Raw genomic sequence first — 13,618 nt, forward strand, 5'->3', positions numbered from 1 at the left:
TCCATTATCGTGAAACCCAAGAGTCACTACTAAAAAATTTGAAATTTTCGCCCATTTTATACTATCGAGTAAAAAATTCTCAACGATCTATAAAATTGTTGCAAATATTGAGTAGAATAGACAATGGTAGAAAAATGTCAGGGAAAAAAATTCCCGACAATTTAAAATCGTCAACTATAGTCGATACTATATAGGTCACGGTTTAAAACCGTCAGCTATACTATAGTTGACGGTTATAAACTGCCATCTACAGACGATTTTAAATCGTTGCTATAGTGGATTCCTTAAAAAAATTATCATCTTCATCCTTCTCGGAACCACTTTTCACATATTTTGTAGCCGCTCCAAAATCTTTACAAGCTTCATCCCTCCACCGTCGTTGTACTCGTCTTCATCCTCCTCAAAACTTTCTTTTACAAGTTTTAGATTGTTTTTCACTTGATGATCCTCGAAATTTTATTCGAATTTCTTTTGCACACACACACAAATCAAGATCAACAAATTAAATCATGAATAATAAAAATTTAAACAATAAATAAGAGAATGTTGTACTTACCTTTGTGCTGCCACGAGAGAGAGAGAGAGAGAGAGAGAGAGAGAGAGAGAGAGAGAGAGAGAGAGAGAGAGAGAGAGAGAGAGAGAGAGAGAGAGAGAGAGAGAGAGAGAGAGAGAGAGAGAGAGAGAGAGAGAGAGTGGAGGAGAGGGATAACGCGGTTTGTGGTCGCGGAGGAGAGAGAGCCAAAATATAAAATGAAATTTACAAATTACTTTAAAAAAAAAATGAGATCTAATTTTTTGGGGAGGGCGCGTGGGGTTATATCTTAAGAGGCGAGAAATTAAATTTAAGATGCGAAAAATAAAATTTTAAATTTGAAACGTATTAAATTTAAATATGGGAATCACAGACAATTAAAAACTATCGGTAATTCTTATATAAAAATACACGAAAATTTTTAAGGCACGTTTAAAATCGTGGCTTATGTATTGGTGTGGGTTGGTGAAGCTTCTACAATAGTTTTGTTGCAACCAATTTCCTGTGATTGTTGAATTTTTTTAGTTTAATAATTTAAATATTTGAATGATATATTAAAATGAAAGATATATTAAATAATGATATGTGTGAATTCATAAATGTATTTTTTTTTTTTAGATATGCTCAATATTGGAGTAATTTTAGGTGTGGAGTAGCTTAAGATAATATAAATGAAAAAGAAAATAGAATATTATATTTTGAGATTATATGTAAAAATAACTCATTTTTTTTTAATTTGCTTTTTTTTATGAATTTAATATAATTATTTATTCATGTGTTATTTAACAACTCTTTTCTATCCTCTTAAAACAAAAGATATAGACAATAACGACGTCGTACAGCGTCGGTAGCCTTCGGAGTCAGTACTGTTAACAGGTGACATACGTCAAATCAAGATTTAAATAATACTTTTCAAGGTATTAAAATCCAAGGGTCAGAATTCTATCTCAGACGCTCAGTAGATCATCAAGCCATAAACACACCATTCAAGGTCAACCTAAAAACAATATAATATTTACATAGTGGCCCCCACAAATTAATATTATTTCGAATATAACCCTTCTTCATCCTTCTCATCACACAGCGACACTCTTTCTTTCTCTCTCTCTCTCCCTTTCGTATCAGATCGACTTTCCATTTTTCTTCTTCTACAAATCTCAGCAATTGAACGTTGTGAACCCAAAAATAGTATTAAATAATTACACAGAAAATAGGGAATTTTACTGTTCATATATTTCTGTATATATCGTTATCGGAAAATGAAGGACGAAGATGGCCTTCCGACAACGACGGCGACCACCAAGAAAGAAAGTTCGGATTCGGGTCAGTCATTTGGTAAAGGAAGGTACAAGTTTTGGGCATTGGGTGCCATTATATTGCTCGCACTTTGGTCTATGTTCACCGGAACCGTAACTCTCCGATGGTCTGCCGGTAATCTAAATCGTATCACTGATGATTTTGATACCCCAATTCATGACGATCTTGATGTCCTTGTTAGTATTCCCCCATTTTGTTTTTATTCTTTTTTTGGGTGTTGGATCTTGGGTTTGTGTTTGTGTTTGTGGATCTCTGATTTGATTTAGGTTTTTGGGTTTAGGAAATGGAGGAGAGGGAGAAGGTGGTAAAGCATATGTGGGATGTGTACACCAACAGCCGTCGGATCAGATTACCAAAGTTTTGGCAAGAGGCGTTTGAAGCTGCTTATGAGGATTTGACCAGTGATGCACCTGGTGTTAGGGAGGCTGCCATTACAGAGATCGCTAAAATGTCCGTACGCTCCATTAATATTGACCCTCCTCCTGTTCAATCAACGGTTAGTAATCAATGCTGTTTGAATTAATGGAGAAGTCGCTGTTAATTAAGCTTAGAACTCTTAACTAATTAGCTCGAATTATCGTTTATTAACTATGTTGGCACTTGAGGATCTTGAATTTCATGTTTATTGAACTTTGTGGGATTTATGATTGTGTTTTGTTTATAGAAGAACAGTTGTTTTTTTGAATCTGGTGACAAAAATCAGAAAGCATTACTTAGATTAGCAGCTTTTATGGTTTTATAATTGGGTTAGGCTCAGTAATGGATTATGCATACATTATAAACTAGTGAGTAGAAAACTCAGGCTTTTGAGACATTTTGGGTGCTATTCCTTTCCACTTTCCAGTTATCATTAGGGTTGAAAGGAATAAGGGTGTGTTTGGTTGGGAGTATTGAAAACAGATCAATAGGAATGGAAAGAGAAAGGAAATAGGAATGGAATGGAATTTAATTTATTAATATCTGTGTATTGGAATGATCTTTCATCTAGAAAAGCCATTTAAGGACATTCCAAAGCTTTATAGAGCAACCAAACAAATGAATGAAATGAAAATTGTTTCTATTTCATTACTCCCAACCAAACATACCCTAAATTGTTAGTCCAATTTCAATCAGTAGTATACTTGTGCATTGTGGTATTTTAACTTTTAAAGGTTAAAAGGATCAAAATATTGTAGTAAAAGTCAGATTGTTGTACATCGTGTTTAGGTGATACACTTTTCTGTTGAAAGGGCATGAACCAGGTTTATGAGTGGATTATTTTACTCAAAATAACTTATGTGATTTGATTTCTCTTGCATATGTTTTGCTTGTTTCTGGTTTTTGTTATGTGTAATTCTCTTAGGAATAATCTCTGTATACCCATGTTTTGTTTGTTTCTTGTTTGGGTCATGTGTTTATATTCTCAGAATCTTCTCCTTGGCGTATTTTGTTTGTTGTTTGGTTGTGTATGTCTTTGGGAATCATGACAAATTGCCCAAAGTTTTGGTTAACCAATTATTCTGCCTAGATGATGTATCATTAAAATTTTACGACGTCGTTTTTTCGTCTAGCAAGTATATCTTTTGTTATCTATGTAATGATTTTGATAAAGTTCTACCCTAGGCAAAATTCTTATAATTTTATTGATAGTTACTTTGTTTGTCTGTCTGAAATTGGTCAAAGTTCTGTCCTTAACAAAATTTGTACTTAAAATTTGTATCAAGATTATGGCTCTATTATTTACTTTGTTAATCTTTCTGAAATCATTTTGCAATGATTATTGGCCTTCACTATGCTTATAGAATTCTACTATAGAGAAATTTTAATCTGACAGTTTAAGTTTGAAGTCCTTTAAGTGTAAAAAGTATTGAATACCTAAGAACCTTTTGTAGATTATTGAATTCATTATAATTGCTTTGTTATTGTGTCTTTCCTGCCGCTAACAGAGTGCACGAGAACTTACAAAGGCTTTAAGGCAAGCAGATCGAGGAGGAGAGGCTGCGATTTCGACTAGGAGCGGTTGATATCTGAATAGTGTAGGGTTTGAAATCTACATTATTCTGCAAAGTCACAGCTCCTGCACATAATTTGTGGGTTTATAGTGATATGTGCAAAAGTTCACAGTTGGGAAAATTTTATGTATCTTATTAGGTATTATCATTCTTTTAATTGTGGAATGTCACAACATGTCCATGTTAAACTGTGAACAAACCTTTTGAGCGTGTAAGTTCAAGTGAAAGAATTTTGCAACCATATTTTCATTTCTTCATACAAGTTAGTGAAAAAAAAGAATATATGTGAAAGACCAGTATAACAATTTGTTGCTATAAGTATCATTATTTTGTAGTGGTCTTTGATATGCAGAACTGTTGTGCCTTGATAACACAATGAGTTATTAAGGTTGTAACATCCCCCCTTTATTAAACTCTATATATATAATATCAGATTGAGTCATTTTCTTTTCTTTAACATGGGATGGCTTGGTAATCTTGGCTATATTTGTCAAAAGTATAAATATTATTGTTTTTATTTTCCCATTTTCTCAATGATAAGGTTCCTAGGACATCATTTAGAACTAGTGGCAACAAGTTTTGGAAAACAAAATATTCAGTCTTCCTCAAATGACCAAAATAAAATAAAAGTTTAGAAAAATTAGAAATATAAATAAACCATATTTTTCCATATTGACTATTAAAATTTTAGGGATATGATTTTGTCCCGTTATTGTACTTTCATGGATTGTAATCTGTGATGTACGACAGCCGTCAGATGAGAGAGTTATTTGATCTGACGACTGAGATTGATCTAGGGGTAATTAGGGTTAAAAAGTAAAAACGTACTTTGACATTCATTTAATGTACCCTAAAACCCATCTAATATACTACGGAATACATTCCGTACATTACGGGACAAAATCACATCCCAAAAATTTTATAAATAATAAAGGAATGTTCTCGTTTGTAAATGATTTGGGGTCATTACATATGACTATGAGAATATACTTTTGTTAATTTCTTAGATCCTCTCCTTCACTCAACTCCCTTTCCATTGAGCTCGTGATTATTCGAATGTTATTCGTGTTAATTAGGGATATATAATACGTAATGGTCGATTATTAGATTTTATAATTGAACTTCGTATTACTCATCTTAATAATAAGGACCTTTAATTATAAATTAATGAATTTTTTCTTTTTTTTTTTTAATAAAAAATAACTTGCTCCTTTAACAATAATACTAAACAAAGTAACTCATAGAATGAAAATTAGAGAAAATAACAAAAACAAATATAGAGAATCCTAGCTATCAAAGAAGACTTTGCACACCCAAAAATGCTTCAATATCTCTTGATGAAGTGACCAAATAAGGAACATGTTTAAGTATAGCTGATTTAGTTTTCAAATCAAAGGAGTTTCATTGGATCACATTCAATAAATTTGGATCCATCCGATCTAATCCAATTATTTATTGAATATTAGATTTTGCCATCTGATCCAATCCAATTGAATTGAGTCATCCGATCCGATCTGATCCGATCCAGTGGATGTATTGGATTGGATCGGTTCCATCCATTGGATGCTTTTACTGGTTTTTTATTGGATTGGATTGGATCCATTGATGAAATCAATGAATCCAATCCATTTTAGCCACTATTTAGGCAGATTTCATTAAAAAAAATATGAAAAAAACATAATTTAAAACCTAATAATCCAACATAGATAATATAATAAACAATAGTTTAATCCAAATCTAACCTAATTTTTATGATCCCATAATAAAAATATAACACAAATCTAACTTAATAAGCAAAAGTCTTAATATGTGTGCAGGTACACAGTAAAACCTATTAATAATTAATATATTTTTTTAAAATAAAATAATTAAATATATAAAATTATAAATATTAAATATGATTGGATGGACATTGGATGATATTGGATTGGATCGGTTCGGTTATCCATTGGATCGGATGTCTCATCCAACATCCGATCCGATCCAATTGGATTATTTAAATTTGCATCCGATCCGATCTAATTATGATTGGATATCCGATTTTATTGAATCGGTTGGGATTGGATCGGATGACTTTCTGCACACCCCTACCAAATCATATAGAAATAGTCTGTGGTGAACATCCAAGAGAAGTTGATTTGTACTCCTAAAATATTGGCTAATTTGAATTTTTACCTCCTGAACTTTGACATATACTAAATCATGCCCCCTAAACTTTTAAGGTCGTTAAAATATGAGCAAACATTCTTTTAAATCTTTTTGAATTTACTATTATGACAAATTTATTAAATTGTAATTTGAATTGAAAGGAAATCTTTATTTGTTCCTTTAATATAAATAAAAATAATTAACTCATACAAGAATGAGTGAAAATTAATTAGAGCAAAAATAATAAAAACAAATCTAAAGAGTCATCAAAGAAGACTTTGCACACCCAAAAATGCTTCGAAATTTTGTGAATCATCCAAAAGGGGAACATGTAGAGGCTTAGTTGATTCAGTTTCCAAATCATATAGAAAAAGTTTGTGATTAACATCTAAGAGAAGTTGATTTGTACTCCTGAAATTCTTTATTGGAAGAATAATATCAAAATAGCATAGAAATCTACTAGGATGATCAGGCACCAAAGTGAACATTAAACTCCAACATTGTTTATTGTGATCATCATGATCATGATCATAATTCTTCACTTTCACCCCCCAAATCTCAAACTTCCATCGATGGCGCGTATCGATTACTCGTCGAGTCACACAAAGGCAGCCTTCCAATCCCACAGGAGGTCCAAACATGAGAAGTGAAGCTTCATCATTATGATCAAATGGTAGAGCCAATTCGCTGTGTTTTTCGGTTTGAAGATCAAACCCGAAAATAAAAGAAATATTGTCCTTTTTCAACCTTGGATTCACTATCCAATACAAACAATTCTCAACATTTGCATAACCAAATAACTCGTAACCATAATTCTCTACAAAGGCATTATTGTTACAATTAACCTTTTTCCAAGTCTTGGCCTTCACACAATAGAGCTGAAATTCACATAAAGAACATGAAATGTCAATCTCATCAAGAATCTTTACAGTGTAAGTTAATAACTTATGGTCATCTATTAGAGGATCGTAACCAAATCCAATTACAATTGGTACTGTTGAGTTATCATAAGGTAATAATTTAGTGTATTTTCTAGTACATGGGTTACAAATTGAAGGACCATTATTATTATTATTAGCTACAATAAGGCCATTAGAGTCAAAGGAGATTTTGGTTTTGTCGAGTTGTTGAACCGAGTCGAGTGAGTCGAGGTCCAACCAATACAAGTCTTTTTGGGTATTGATAAAGAGTCCTTGCTTTCATGACTTGAGTTGCATCTTGATGAAATCTGGACTGTCGATTAGATTATGCCATTCTTTACATACGAACCTGTAACGAAGCAAATCCTTCACACTTAATTGAGATAATATTAGAGCATGTTTGGTATTGTTTTCTGTTTTTTGTTTTAAAAAATTGTTTTTAAAAATGAGAACAAAAAATAGTTTTTGAAGTTTTTAAAACACAAGTCACGTTTGGTTAGTGATTTTTAAAAACAATATTGACCAAAAGTGAATTGGTTTTTAAAACTTGTTGCTTTCAAAATTCTTATTTTTTGTAACTTTGTTTTCTGAAAACTGTTTTTAAAAAACAAGGCCAAACAAGTCAAATTGTTTTTAAAAATAATTTTCTATTTTTAAAAACAAAAAACAATTTTTTAGTTATGATGTCAAACATACACAGTATTTCCATAAGCAGTTCCTTAGATAGACTCGCCATTATCGTAGTTAATTTCTTCTTTAAGAATTTTTCTCGACTTCTCTAAATTAATGATGCATGATATATATAAATATCTTAATTACAATTTTTTATAACTAAAAAAAAGATATGAAATTTATAAATCATACTCCCTTTTAAATTAAATTTATAATTATTTGTTGTGGTTAAATGAGATAATTTTTAGTTATTGAATATTGAAAATACATTTTAAACAAATGAACTTGGTACGATATTTAGGAATTCAAATTAAAGAATGCAATCAAATATTTAGGAGAAATGTTATTGAATCTACTATTAATTTTATTAATGGAATGGAATAAGATTTCTTAAAAGTAAATTATTAAAAAGTTTCGTGTTATATTTTTTTTGGGTGTATATTTAGTTTTATTGGGTTTATTTTAATCTGATGCTCACTATATAAGAAGGTGAGGTTTTTTATTAAAAAAAAAAAGGTGAGATTACTGGTTGGAATATTTTTCAGCTGCTATTTTGACTTATGTATTCATGATAATACTATGGTTATTATTTTTTTTTTTTAGAAAATCAACTGGTTCTAATAATAATAATAATATAATTTTTACTTATTCACAAAACGAATTGAAAGGTTTATACGGTCGGTTTTGGAGTCCAAAGATAAAAAAAAAAGAAAAAAAGTTAATTAGTAATTTTTTTCTCGGAACTTTGACATGTATTAAATTATGCCCCTTGAACTTTTTTGGTTATTAAAAATTTGTCCTGAACTATTGAAATTGTTAAATTTAAAGATTTTTGTCTAATTTCATTCAATTTTAGTGTTTCAGTGATTGTTTATGTACTAAACTATGTTCCCCAGACTTTGATATCTACCAAATCATGCCCATCAAACTTTGATATGTACTAAATCATGCTTCTTGAACTTTCATCATGTTAGAATTTTTTTATTAAAATTAGACAAAAGTCCTTAAATTTAACGATCTCAATAGTTCGGGAGAATTTTTAACGGCCAAAAAAGTTCAGGGGCTTGATTTAGTACATGTCAAAGTTCGGGAGAAAAATTACTAATTAGCCAAAAAAATATATATTTTCTTTAAAAAATGTATATATTTTTTTTAGTATTTTTCAAATATATTATATATTTTTTAAATAAAAGGCTTAATAATTTATTTTTTTTCATATATTACTCTGCAACAATTAAGATGAGAAAAAATTCTCAAATAAAATTATTAATGCTTTTCTTAATAAAAAATTATTAATGTTTTGAATGTAAACAAATATAAATAATAAATATATCCAAAACATTGGAGATCAGAAGATTTTGCCGCAAAATTTATTGGATTTGCTAATGAAATGAAATTTGAGAGGTTTTGCCACTCAAAAATTGAGAAATTAAAAAAAAAATATGAAACAAAAAAACATTGATCTATACGACAATAACCTAAAGAAACGACATGAATACTAAAACATGTCTTACACTAAACGACAGTTTGAATATATTACGACGTGTCGTTTCTTTACAGAAGTAGAGAAAGAAAGAAAGGGTTTCTTTCTCAATTCCCTAATTTGACATTGTTGAATGTTTGGTATCAGTATGAGGTGTCCGTACTGCTCGGCCGGACAAGGCCGGTGCGCCACCACAAGCTCCGGCAAGTCCATAACGGAGTGCTCTTCCTGCGGCCGTGTGGTCGAGGAGCGCCAATCTCAGCCCCATCATCTCTTCCACCAACGGGCACAAGACAACCCTCTTTGCCTAGTCACCTCCGACCTTCCAACTCTCCAGCCCCGCGAAGACGAAGACGACCCATTCGAACCCACCGGCTTCATCACCGCCTTCTCCACCTGGTCTCTAGAGTCCACTCCGCTCTTTCTTCGCTCCTGCCTCTCTTTCTCCGGTCACCTAGCCGAGCTCGAGCGCACACTCGAATCTACTTCTTCGTCAACGTCATCCTCCTCTCAATCGAATTCTTCTTCTTCGACAGTTGTGGTTGATAATCTCAGGGCTTATATGCAGATTGTGGATGTGGCTTCGATTTTGGGATTGGATTACGATATTTCTGATCACGCCTTTCAGCTATTCAGGGATTGCTGCTCTGCTACTTGTTTGAGGAATCGGAGTGTTGAAGCTCTTGCGACTGCCGCTCTTGTTCAGGCGATTAGGGAAGCACAGGAGCCTAGAACCCTACAAGTACATATTTTTACCATTCATTTTTATTGATTTTATTACTAATTTGAAAGTTTGTGCAGTCTTAAAGGTTCTTGAAATGAATTGTTTTAGGTTAGTTTCTGAATTTCATTTTCTATATTCAGTTAGATTTTGTGTTTATAACCATTACTGCTATGATTCAGAACTCAGTTAAGATACATGTTTATATGTATGAATACAGTACTGCTTTTCTACTTTCAATGAGAATAATCAGAGAGATACTCGACCCACTTAATATGGTGAAGCCAATCTTCTCTAACAAGCTGATTTTTTTAGGGTGGGTTACGCTTAGTCATTTTTCTAATACGGTATCAAAAAGGGTCCATTTTTACAATATTGGGTACCCCAAACATTGATTTGTTCACTGTTGTTTCGCATAGTCTATGCTGTGTGTGAGGGGTCATATTAAAGTCTCACATTGGTTGGTGATAAATATTCGATCCTCTAAATAAGGTGAGGGCAATCCTTCCCTAACAGGCTAGTTTTGTCAGGTTGAGTTAGGCCCAATAACTTTCATCATAGTTGTTTCCTACTTTCAATCAGATTGGTCAGAGAGATTATTCGATTTTAGAAGTGTTACACAGGAGAGTACCACTTCTCTAATAATGCTGACACTCCCAATATTTATATTTTGTTTTTTGGGCTTCCTCGGTTAACTTGAACTGTAGTTATTGTAGTTTATTTTCTTCCATGATGATTCTATTGCAATGATAACTGATGTGTTTGTGTAAGCATATTGGTTGTAGTGAGTGAAGCCTAGTTTTACATTAGTATGTTTCATCTCTGATTAGCTGTGGTACATTTTGATTTTTCACTGTTTAGAGCTTCTCTGAATTGACAAATGATTTTAATCTATCATAGGAAATTTCAATTGCAGCCAATGTACCCCAGAAGGAAATTGGAAAGTACATCAAGATTCTTGGAGAAGCTCTACAACTAAGTCAGCCCCTTAACAGCAATTCCATATCGGTTCATATGCCAAGGTTTTGCACGCTTCTTCAACTTAATAAATCTGCTCAGGTACTTCAATCACTGTTTAAGGTTTACCACTTGAACATAACTGTTCAAATTAAATTACCAAATATACTTTTGGGTTCATAACTGTGACGATGCATAGTTATCTGATGTAAGAGACATGTCATGGCAATATTCAGTTTAGAATACATGGTATGTTCAATGTGAACGTAGGAGACGGCACATTGAAAGAGGCTTGAAGGGAAGAGATTCGAGACACTAATTTTAAATTTAGCTTTGGTAACTTTGTAGTCTGATCCATTAATTTCCATTCCTCTTGAAACCTTGAAGCTACATTATTCAAATTTATTATAGGTTGTCACAGTCTTTATATTTTAGTATGCTCATAAAGTTACTCAATTGTTTCACAAACAAGTTTAAGGACATACTCCGGTTTGTAATGAGATGTTTTTAGATAGTCTTGCGAGGTTTCTTTCATTAGAAATCACTCCATTTGATGACTCAGATTTTTGTGATTTGTAAGGTTGGTATTGAACTTTGATGTGATGATAAAACTTCTACTTCCTCTTTTCCAAAATCTAACATTGACTTGGCTTGATCTTGATCTTGTTCTTGTTTTTCTTTTAGGAACTGGCAACTCACATCGGAGAGGTTGTCATCAATAAATGCTTCTGCACACGTAGAAATCCTATTAGCATATCTGCTGCAGCCATATATTTAGCCTGCCAACTTGAAGACAAACGCAAAACACAGGCAGAGATTTGTAAGGTGACTGGCCTTACCGAAGTCACTCTCCGAAAAGTCTACAAGGAGCTCTTGGAGAATTGGGATGATCTGCTTCCATCTAACTATACTCCAGCTGTACCTCCAGAAAGAGCATTTCCAACTACAGTAATTGCTTCGGGCCGCTCTTCAGCAACCAAAGTTGATTTCATGGAAGTGACTACTTCTTTAGACAGAGAGAAGCAGCCTGACGTGAAATTTAACAAACCGAACGAGCTTTCAGATACAAGCCTACAGGCAAGAGTTAAAGAGGATGCTGAAGGTAAAGGCATTTCTCGTGGCGTTCATTCCTCTATACCAAACCGACCAACACTGCTTTGGCAAAACCAACTTCCATTCGGTACATCAGGTTTTAGATCAACTAGCGATAAGGGTCCTCGAGGAATGGACATTGATGAGAATCACTCTAATCATCAACTGTTAGATCAGAAGATAGACAAGGATCCGATGACTGCTACTAATAACAGCTCTTCAAACCATTCAGACCAAACTCAACTCTTGAATTCCTCAACTTCCAATAATAGCTTGTCTGCCAGTCAGTTTAGGCCTCAATCTTCTTCATTGGGCCACTCCAATAATGTTCAATTATTTGGACAGCCAACAAAGCTAGCTCCAGGCTTTGTTGAGCTCAAAAGTACCTCAGGTCTAAATGGAAGTAAAAGCTCCAAACATTGATTCGATCATTGTTTCTGCAAGTGTACATAAGTCTTGTTTGTATTGTGAGTAGTTAAGTGTCAAAGACCACCTAGAGTAGAAGTTTGTGGGTTTGATTAGAGTTTATTTGTTCCTTGGAAAGTTCTTTGTAACGATTCCAATGAATATAAAAATACCAATATTTTTGGAAGTTGTAAAATCTTTTTCTTGTAATGTTTACTTTTTGTTTTGTTTTGATTTATATCTATTGATCATTATGTTTAAGTCAAAATATTCGTTTACCTAAATAAGACGATGTATTGTTAGAGTAATGATTGAGTAATTAAATGAAGTGCTGAAGAGTAAATTGTGTTATACTAGGCATAAAAAAAAAACATTGTTATTTGACATTAGTGGTGTCCAACACCTTTTACTGAAGGCAGTTTGTCTATTTTCTTCTAGATGCGAGTACTGACACGACCAAATGGCAGCTCTCGGCTGTGCATTGTCTTGAACCCCTAAGGGTGTGTTTTTACTCTTTTTTTTTTATGGTGAGTCATATTTTGGGGGTCCTGGGATCCTAAAACCTATTTTAACGTTTAAAATCCTAATGGGAGACCATTGCCACCAGTCGAGACTTAAAAGTGACAATGGTCGACCATGGCTTATGGGAAGCCTTAGATGGTGTTTCTTGCTTATTCTAGTCATATGGATGCTAGAAAACTAATTTGGCCACATTGGTTCTTGGCCAATTGGTTAAGAGAGCACTGGCATCCTTTTGGCCAAAAAGATAACAGTGGTCGCATGTGAGGGTTATGGACCCTTGGGTGACTTTTCTTATGAGTATTTGATATGTAGAAGTTGGAAATATACTTTGGCCAAAAAAACTCATCATTCTATGTTGTGGCCGACCACTGCCATCATTTGTGCCAAAAAAATGGCAGTGGTCGACCAAGTGGTTTCTATACCATTTGATGGCTTTTCTCGCTTGATTTTGACATGTTAGTGATGAAAAAGTACTTTTGGCAAAAAAAAAAATTATCCCCATTTGGTGTTGAGGTAACACATTTTGACAAGTTTCCTTTGGTATTGAGTGAGTGGCGAGAGCTGCCATCTTCTTATGGCAGTGTTCTCCAAAAAGGAGGAGAACACTACCATCTTCATGTAGCAGTGCTCTCCAAAAAGAAGGAGAACACTGCCATCTTTGTGACAGTCAGTAGTCCCGTGATCCGTAAGGGGAAATACCGGGTAAGCTGTACAATCCCACACCGCCTGGGGAAGGTTAAGTGGGATGATTCTGAGACTGTGTAGGTATGGGACTACACAGTTGAAGAGAGCTTAAATGGATTGATTGGTACTACCTATGTCAACAAGGTGCATCTTGTTTTTCAGGTAGCCCATCAC

At 33.4% G+C, this 13,618-nt stretch overlaps 3 protein-coding genes across 3 annotated transcripts; 2 read left to right on the plus strand and 1 right to left on the minus strand.

The window, feature by feature from the left end:
* Positions 1 to 1,575: 1,575 nt before the first annotated feature.
* On the plus strand, positions 1,576 to 4,081 carry LOC115714464 (uncharacterized). Its single transcript, XM_030643188.2, has 3 exons — positions 1,576 to 2,025; positions 2,130 to 2,345; positions 3,775 to 4,081. The coding sequence occupies exons 1-3, from the start codon at positions 1,792 to 1,794 to the stop codon at positions 3,850 to 3,852; spliced, it is 528 nt and encodes a 175-aa protein (XP_030499048.1). The 5' UTR covers positions 1,576 to 1,791; the 3' UTR covers positions 3,853 to 4,081.
* A 2,173-nt stretch (positions 4,082 to 6,254) lies between these two features.
* LOC133037168 (uncharacterized) lies at positions 6,255 to 7,644 on the minus strand. The gene is made up of 2 exons (XM_061114013.1): positions 7,605 to 7,644; positions 6,255 to 7,066 (listed from the first exon to the last, which is right to left on the minus strand). The coding sequence occupies exons 1-2, from the start codon at positions 7,642 to 7,644 to the stop codon at positions 6,255 to 6,257; spliced, it is 852 nt and encodes a 283-aa protein (XP_060969996.1).
* Positions 7,645 to 8,935: 1,291 nt separating this feature from the next.
* LOC115714412 (plant-specific TFIIB-related protein 1) lies at positions 8,936 to 12,476 on the plus strand. The gene is made up of 3 exons (XM_030643110.2): positions 8,936 to 9,805; positions 10,685 to 10,843; positions 11,426 to 12,476. The coding sequence occupies exons 1-3, from the start codon at positions 9,197 to 9,199 to the stop codon at positions 12,254 to 12,256; spliced, it is 1,599 nt and encodes a 532-aa protein (XP_030498970.2). The 5' UTR covers positions 8,936 to 9,196; the 3' UTR covers positions 12,257 to 12,476.
* Positions 12,477 to 13,618: the final 1,142 nt, after the last annotated feature.

This window comes from Cannabis sativa, chromosome 4 (assembly GCF_029168945.1).
Source record: "Cannabis sativa cultivar Pink pepper isolate KNU-18-1 chromosome 4, ASM2916894v1, whole genome shotgun sequence".
NCBI classification, from domain to species: domain Eukaryota; kingdom Viridiplantae; phylum Streptophyta; class Magnoliopsida; order Rosales; family Cannabaceae; genus Cannabis; species Cannabis sativa.